We start from the raw sequence: 9,474 nt of genomic DNA, 5'->3' as shown, positions 1-9,474 counted from the left end.
ACATTTAACAGTTGCATTTTAAAACCCTTGAAAATAGCATTCATTCTTTCACTATAATAACAAAAACATTGACAGTTTAGACGCTGCTCTTCCACCCTACTGAAAACTCTAATGATAATTAAAATTCTGTTATATAAAGACTATGATCAAAGGTAGCCTTCAAATAGTCCTGTAAATGCTTTTCCCGAAAAATATATGACCATGTTTCCACACTAGCTGATGTGTGTTTCTCTTTAACTTTCGCTCAACACTGGCTAACGGAGAAATGTGGCGCATTCCAAGTGTCACAGTCCCTTTGCCAGGTGCCTCGGAAATGTGTTGCACGCTATGCAAATTTCAAGCATTTACTCAGCCATTTACATTAATAATTCCGTAGATCATAGGCCAGTATTTGAGTTTATATATATATATATATATATATATATATATATATATATATATATATATATATATATATATATATATATATATATATAAATATATGCGTGTGTGTGTGCATTAAGAAGATGTTAATAAAAATCTTTTAGACACCCAACCAAAAACCACTTCAGCATAATGTCTAATTTTATAGTTTTTGCTTTGTTTCTTGTTATAGTAAACAAAGCAGTATCTTCAGCATTATGTGCGCGTGCGTGTCTATAGCCAAAGAACTAAATAAAAAAGCTAAATTAAAAACATTAGAAATATTTGAACGAAATATAACCGATAATGAATAGGACGGCTCGAATTTGACGTGGATACGGTCATTAAAACTATAAATAAGTGTATATATTTGTAGTTAATGATTTTCAGAGCAGAAAGACTTGAGTCAGAAAAGAGTAATATTTTTGTCTAGTCCTCCTCAGTCACACAATTTTAGTACATTAAAAGCTCATGAGAATCCCTTTTTGGACAATGTAGCAAACGCGTGAGAATTTGTTAGTGTTTTTAATCTCATATCCGACTAGAAATCCAAAAGCCGGGATTTCGTCACTGCAGGTAGCCTACTGGACAAACATGTTCCTATAGCCAACATCTGAAGTATCGACCTATTTTAGTCATTATCTTCAATTCCAAGTGGGAGGGGAGATTATTTCAGTCCGATTTCAAAATTGTTTAAATGTCCCATATCACCGTGAAGCCGATCGGTCCTTAGTTGATCTGGAGTAAAGTATATAAAGTTAATCCTTTGCCATATAAAATCGCTAAATAAATGACCAATAGTGCACATTTCTAAAAGAAAAAAATAAGTAAAATATTTCCAGTCTCATATTGAAAGCCGGTCCGACGTGAATGTGCATGAACCTGAGGCGCACAATACCTTATCCCCCTTATCCCGTTTTATATATATATATATATATATATATATATATATATATATATATATATATATATATATATATATATATATATATAAAATATATATATAAGTTATGCAAGACTTGGACAGCCAGGCAGAGCCAGGCTGTCATTGGTCCTTGGTTTAAGGTACACTGTATATGGTGAGAAGGGGGTGGAGGTTGAGGTACCGTAAGCGCCTCCCCCAGAAATGCACCAAATTTTTTTTTCTCTTCTGTTGCGGGGTGGCGGCGCGTGCTGGAGTCCAGAGACGTGTTTTACGCGGCAGAGTCTTCACATTGGCAAGCTGATGATGACATGTGCCTCCTCCCCTCCATCTTTAGGCTCCCGCGTACTGCATTCATACGATTAACGGCTTCGAAAAAACAACTTTGGCAACAGTGCCGTAGCGACCAACAACTGAAAATCCATTCGATATATGATTTTACGCACGTTTGGATAGACCTACTTTCACCTGGTAAACGCACCAAAGAACGCAAACAAAAAGAAGAAGCGCGTGGGTACGATGCAGGCACCAGGTACTGACCTTTGAAGGTGACATGATCCAAGGGATTATCAAGAATACTGCGTGCACTTTCAACGAAAACGGAAGATAACTAAACCTCAGAAAAATAATCATTTTCGCATTGTTTTTGTTTATTTTTTATGCTCAGTCAAAGGATATTTGCTCTTGACTAAACTATAACATACAGATTATACCCATACAGGTGTCTGGAAAACTGTTACAAAAGAAACATGGCGACGTTAATTCGCAGCAAGATCTCTAACAAGCTGTCCAACGCAGCTTCCACAGTTACCAATAAATCGCAGGCAAAGGTGAGTGGCATGTTCGCCAGAATGGGCTTTCAAGCTGCAACTGATGAGGAAGCGTTGGGCTTCGCTGCGTGCGATGATCTGGATTATGACCACAGGCAAGGACTGCAGATGGACATACTCAAAAACGAGGAAATGGAGGGTAGCGGAATGACTGTGGGAGATGGACGTATGGAAGGGGACAGTCATTACCAAAGAGACGGCACTGGTCCCCCACCCTCCGCATCAAAAGATGGTGGTTTGTGTAACGAACTTGCCTCACAAGATAAGCCAAAAATTACTGCTTGGGAGGCAGGTTGGAACGTTACCAATGCTATCCAGGTAAGGATGCATTTGCTTTTTTTTCTTAAAAGGAACGACTTGATCTAAAGGTGAATTTATATGTTGAAATACTTAACGCTGAGTATGAAATAATTTGAATATTTAAAAAAATTATGGCAATTCAAAGACAAAAAAATGCCCAGAAGAAGAACATATTTATAGGCCTAAGTGTATTGAAACAACACACGCGCGAGTCATATTTTACGTCCAATAACCAAAGATCAGGTATCTTTCCATAATTATAGGCTTAATGATGAACTGCTTATGTGTTCACAGGGAATGTTCGTACTTGGGTTACCATATGCTATTCTCCACGGTGGATATCTCGGACTTTTTCTCATCATTTTTGCTGCAGTAGTGTGCTGTTACACAGGGAAAATCCTAATCGCTTGCCTCTATGAAGAAAACGAAGACGGACAGCTTGTGCGAGTGAGAGACTCGTATGTTGACATTGCCAATGCTTGCTGCTCTCCCAGATTTCCCGCACTAGGAGGCCATATTGTGAATGTCGCCCAGATTATTGAGCTTGTGATGACCTGTATTTTATATGTGGTTGTGAGTGGTAACCTGATGTACAACAGCTTCCCAAATCTTCCTGTATCCCAGAGGTCATGGGCTATCATTGCCACTGCTGCTCTTCTGCCTTGCGCCTTCCTCAAAAACTTAAAAGCCGTGTCCAAGTTCAGCTTGCTCTGCACCCTTGCTCACTTCGTCATCAACATCCTTGTGATAGCATACTGTCTGTCCAGGGCACGAGACTGGGCCTGGGACAAAGTTAAGTTTTACATTGATGTGAAGAAATTCCCGATCTCTATTGGTATCATCGTGTTCAGCTATACCTCACAAATTTTCTTGCCGTCATTGGAGGGTAACATGCAGAAACCCAGTGAGTTCCACAGCATGATGAACTGGACTCATATTGCTGCCTGCATCCTCAAAGGCCTCTTTGCTCTAGTGGCATATCTGACCTGGGCAGATGAAACCAAGGAAGTCATCACAGATAACTTGCCGTCCGGAATCAGGGCCGTTGTCAACATTTTCTTAGTGGCCAAGGCCCTTCTGTCATACCCACTGCCATTTTTTGCTGCTGTTGAAGTGCTGGAGAAGACTTTTTTCCAGGATGGAGGGCGTGCATTTTTCCCAGATTGTTATGGGGGTGATGGGCGCCTCAAGTCATGGGGTCTCTCACTACGATGTGGCCTTGTTGTGTTCACCATGTTAATGGCCATCTATGTTCCACATTTTGCGCTACTTATGGGCTTAACAGGCAGTCTGACAGGTGCAGGCTTGTGCTTTCTTCTCCCCAGCCTCTTTCACCTAAAGCTGTTATGGAGAAATCTGCTTTGGCACCAAGTCTTTTTTGATGTTGCTATATTTGTAATTGGAGGTATTTGTAGTGTTTCTGGTTTCATTCACTCCATGGAAGGCCTCATTGAAGCATTCAAATATAACATACAAGATTAATTCTGAAAAATGCAAGTGACCATAAAGTGATATGTTATAATGCACTTAAAATGTAAACAAACCAATTTTCCCCAAACCCACCATCTTTAGTTTTTAATAAAATTCATGTAACAAATCATGCGCATTGCTTATGCGTATCCACTTGATGGTAAGTGGACTTGAAGACACATGTTATCGTGCACAGTAAATGCCTTGGACAATGTGTGTATGTGTGTATGTATGTATGTATGTATGTATATATGTATATATATGTATATATATATATATATATATATATCTTCATTGTCCAAGGCATTTACATATATATAAATTCCTCACTCGCCCGTCCTTGGGGCTTGAGGGCCCTAATTTTGTGTGTGTGTGTGTGTGTGTGTGTGTGTGTGTGTGTGTGTGTGTGTGTGTGTGTGTGTGTGTGTGTGTGTGTATAAAATTAAATGATGCATTAAATAAGATAAATGAGATGATGCATTTTCAAAACATTTTGTGGGTGAAAGTGTGAAAGTATAAATCGTGAGGGTAAGAGTTAAACCCTGTGTAAGGAAACAAATCGATTAAACTAATATTTACACAATGCATGAAATTATATATATATATATATATATATATATATATATATATATATATATATATATATATATATATATATATATATAGTGCGTTTGTTGAATCAATATGCATTTATACAATTCTGATGCATAAGACGCGCATATAAAATTACACATATAAAATAAAAACACAGGACAGTGTTGAATTAAATTTTCAAGACAGAGTAGCCCATTGGACAGTAAATAGATAAGGAGCCTACAGGACTTTAGCTATGCATTTTGAATGTATGATGCAGAATTGAATATATTTTGAGAAATCAGAAGAAAAGGGTTTCTACGAAAAGGAGTTGCCGACGTCAGCAATTTCTTTAGGCACCGTAGCCTATACGTACACACGTGATATAAACCTATTATATACAATGTGCAGAAACACATGAAAGAAAGAAAAATATTTAATGTGACGAACGGTTTGAATACTGTGAAAATAATTGATTGAAGGCTCCCCTGTCATTTGGAAAGCGTGACGTAAAAAAATTTCATGTGCTTTTCAAAGAACCTTTAAATGTTATTGGAAATAAATTAAGATGTACTCTAAAGAAGAGACTTGCATAAGACATTTTTCATTTTGTGCAATCTAACGGGTGCTGTGGAAATGTTATTAAACCGTATGTGTAGTGTTATTGTGGTTCAAAAGATGGAATGTATATTTCAAAGTCGTTATATCGTGAAAATGAATAACTATATTGAAAAATAAAGAAACACGTGAAATTATATTGTACAATTGTGCTGAACTTTTTGCAACTAAAAACAGTAGGCCTAAATATTTTTCTTCCAATACTATAAAATCTCAGGAGAGTCACACTTTTTTCGTTTGGAGATATACAAGTATCCAAGTAAATCTATCCAAGTATCATAGGCCTGTTTAGTATCATAGGCCTATGTCTACTGAATATTTTAGAAGCAGGTTAATTGCACAGACGTTGGCTCGTATTTCACATTTTTAATACTCTATGTATATCTATATGCATTTTAGTACAACTAATTAAAATATTGTATAGCTCCTATCGGGGTTCCAAAATTGTTTTTTCCACCCGAACATATTATCTCGTTAATTATTATCTCCCTACAAAATGAATCACACCTGAGCAGAAATAAATCACAGAAAACCATAAATAAGTACTCAATAGTATTTACATTATTTTAATCTCAAACGTATTATTTGATTACATACATTTATCTAATTCACAAAATAACCAACAGGGTAATTAGTTTATCCTAATTTCAGTCGTCTTGGATATATACCGGCCACAGCATTAGTATGCCTTATGAGATTTGCAACACATAAACGGTATTCATTCTGATCTCTTTGCATTAATCGTATGGGCGGGTTTTACGGTTAACAGAAACACTGGTCTGACTTTCTAAAGTAAATCCGACAGCATTAGAAGTTGTTTTACAGCCTTCCTTAAATTCGTCAGATACCTTTTTGAAAGTCGTTTGCGCTGTCATATTGACCTACACAGTAAGCCCCCGATTTACAGTACACTAGAAAGCTTTTACTTTACTTATGTCCACAGGACATAAAACGTGCCAGTCTGTTAAATTTCTGTACCTTTATTACCGATCTCAAACTTAAAATATCTTACTAAAGATTATAGCAGCATATATTGTTCTGACTCGCCTACAGCTGGCACTAGCAGTGAGTGGAAGTTCACAAACATTTGGCAGGACACGTGCAATTGGGACATGAGTTATATTCCTCTATCTCCGTTTCCCAACTTAAAGCTGCGTGAGGTAAGCAATCAAAAACGCTAGAATATATTTACATCCTAATAGCGGTCACTAAAATGTTGCGCTGAGAGAAAAATGTGACTGTCAACTACTAAGAATTTAAACACGGTTTACAGCAGCTGTTACTTTCCCCACGTAATGGAAATGCAAACAAAAATTGTTTTGTTTATACTGATAATACATTTACAATGTATATTATATAAATCCACAGTAGTCTACATATAAATTCCAATATTTTGTTAAAATGTTTGTTAATATGAAGTTGCCTATTCTTCATCAAATATAGATTATCCACATTTAGGCTACCAATCCATAGAAAGAATTGTTGTAGATGCAGTACAAAAATAAAAAATTAAGTTTAGAATTATTATATGTACTTAAAAAATGAATTACAGGAACAAGACTAAAGCGACATCTAGCGGCAAAAAACGAATATAATACTAAATCACAGAAGGTCCTGTGCAAATGTGTACTAAAAAATTGAAAAATAAAATCAATTTTATTTTATAAAAGTGTATATATTTTATAATAATAAAGGTTTTTATTAGTATATTTTTTAAATATACTAAATTTCAAGACATATGGTAGGCAAATTAATGGAAATCTATCAACCTAGCATCCCTTACAGAAAACTATTATTTCCAACCAGGAAACTTTAAACTGAATTCTAGAAGACTTGTATACTTTGGTTTTTGATAACTAGAATAATCACAGACTGAATTTTGCATAACAAGTCACAAATTATCAAGAACATACATTTTGTGACATTGTAGAGCAATGATGTGGCCATTTGTTACTTAATTGTCAGCATTCTTCTTCTTCTTCTTCTTCTTCTTCTTCTTCTTCTTCTTCTTCTTCTTCTTCTTCTTCTTCTTCTTCCCACTTCTACTAACAATAATAATCTTATGTGAACATGTGTGATTGAGTGAAGTAACTTATGCATAGTAATACATCCATATACTTACTCACACTCCTATTTTTCACATTGCTTCTAATTTGACAACATTGTGGGTAAAACTATTCCATTTATGCTTGCTCTCATTACTACTGTTACAAGATAGAAGCACCCAATCGATCCCATATGGACAGTAGTAATTTGTCCACCCATTCTTTCATTTTTATTTATCTCTCCTTTATCACATAGAACCCAACTTATTTCACAATTTTTACACAGAAAAAAACTGCTTTCACAAAAACAAAAATCTGATGTAATGGTTCAACTGCTATCCAAAGCACTTAACTGCATTAAATACTAAGTAATAGCACAGTAGTTTACTAGTTAGTATGTTGGCCTCTCAGTTTCCATGCTCTCCTTGTGTGGGTTTCCTCCCAGACAGGAGTGAATTAAAATATTCCCAGAGACCCCTGATTTACAACTACAGTCCAAAGACATGGTTATATCAATTGGGTGGTAGTGTGACTGTGTGTGAATGACTGTATGTTTGCATGTCCAGAGACAGATGGTACTCTGTCCTGGGCATTATGCTCTCTCCCTTTCCCTGTGCCCAATGCAGTCACCCAGGGGGCTGTGGTTTACAACTGTGTTGATTGTCTGTTTTTTCTCACTGGTGTGTGTTGTGTTGGATGTTAAAAAAACAATGCAGTAAATGTGGTAACTCCACAAATAGGAATGTTACATAAATGCAGTAACTCCATGCAACATTACTTAAATAATATAACAATTATCAACTGTTAATTTGTTAATGTGTCATGTTTTATTTAAGTGCAGCTAGCTAATGTTGTGAGTTCTAGTAATATAATATAATAGACTTGTATCTTATATACAGGCTATGAGTATACACACATAAACTATAAAACTTTTTTTGTGTGTCTTTCAGAAAGGCAGGAAGGACACTCACTGTCATATCATGTTATCTGCATACTTTAAATGAAAACAAAAGTGCAACATTGAAATTGATGTTAACTGAGTCCATGTGAAATAACGCCCATCTCTCCATAAAATTGTTTTCAGATAAAATTAGGCACTTGCTATGGCCTGTTGATCCACAGCTTATTAATTGCAGTTATGGAGAAGAAGAAGAAGAAGAAGAAGAAGAAGAAGAAGAAGAAGAAGAAGAAGAAGAAGAAGAAGAAGAAGAAGAAGAAGAAATCATCCACATCTAGGGCCAATTTCAGAATTATAATACATGTTTCTAAGATATGATTTGATAAGTAAAATTACGTATATGGTTAGTCTATGGTCACTCCCTGTTAGCATCATATAGTCGCAATAGCCGCAATATTTCTCTGAAGGTGGGTCACGCAAAGCATTACTGATAAAATTATCTGTTTGCTTAATTATGTAAAGTCTGTCAATCAAAGAGCTCAAGTCATACCCATAGTTATTGGTTCCAGAACAGCCGGTTAAAATTTCAGTGATCGAAGTCAGTCAACTCTGTGTAGACTGAATTTAACTGAAGCGCGTACACGGTTAACGTCAACATCGGTTGAGCGCTGATAATAGGATTCAACATGGATGCCAACGGTAAAAACTGTAGACCTTCTTTTAGCAATGTATCTAATTTGAAATTAACGTTACGTATGCAAACTATTATACTTGAAAAGGTAACACCAACAACGTTACCAGAGGAACGACAGTTGAAGTTCCAAAAGATATGACTGAGTCAGTATACGAGTTCATAAAACTGCATAAATGTATAATCTAAAGCCTAGTCATTCACCATACATCGTTTAGGATTTTTTATTTATTTATTTTTTTGATCGAACTGGTCGTTCGATCTGCTTGACAGATATGAATTTAATAAATTTACGAAGACCTATATTATTTCAGATTTCTGTTAGGAATCAGTATCAGTAATCAGAAATTAGTATTCCATGACACCCACTTGTCTTTTGAGCTGCATACAGGGAAATAACTTGGTGACCACGTTTCTTTAAAGCACCCACCAAACATATCAACAATCATGGCATCTAATTTGTAATAGTACTGGAGGTCTACTAATTTACTGAGAGAAGGCACAAATGTCTATACTCCCCATTTTATTTCATCAATGCCTGTAAACAAATGTTTCCCATAGCCAAAACGAAAGACTAGGGCCCCAATTCCGCAAAGTATGGCAGTGTTAAGTTCACCCTAAATAAGAGAGAGCAAGTGTTCGATGTGATGCTTACTCGACCATTTAATGATAATCTTTGTTATCATCACGCTTTTGGGGAAAAAAGGTCTCCATGCATCATAATA

At 36.0% G+C, this 9,474-nt stretch overlaps 1 protein-coding gene across 1 annotated transcript; it reads left to right on the top strand.

The window, feature by feature from the left end:
* The first annotated feature begins 1,588 nt into the window (after positions 1–1,588).
* slc32a1 (solute carrier family 32 member 1) lies at positions 1,589–4,144 on the top strand. The gene is made up of 2 exons (XM_027010731.2): positions 1,589–2,472; positions 2,749–4,144. The coding sequence occupies exons 1-2, from the start codon at positions 2,074–2,076 to the stop codon at positions 3,934–3,936; spliced, it is 1,587 nt and encodes a 528-aa protein (XP_026866532.1). The 5' UTR covers positions 1,589–2,073; the 3' UTR covers positions 3,937–4,144.
* Positions 4,145–9,474: the final 5,330 nt, after the last annotated feature.

The sequence above is a fragment of the Electrophorus electricus genome, chromosome 3 (genome assembly GCF_013358815.1).
Source record: "Electrophorus electricus isolate fEleEle1 chromosome 3, fEleEle1.pri, whole genome shotgun sequence".
Lineage (NCBI taxonomy): Eukaryota > Metazoa > Chordata > Actinopteri > Gymnotiformes > Gymnotidae > Electrophorus > Electrophorus electricus.
Note: the sequence above shows the minus strand (reverse complement) of the source record. Positions and strands in the feature narration are given on the sequence as shown.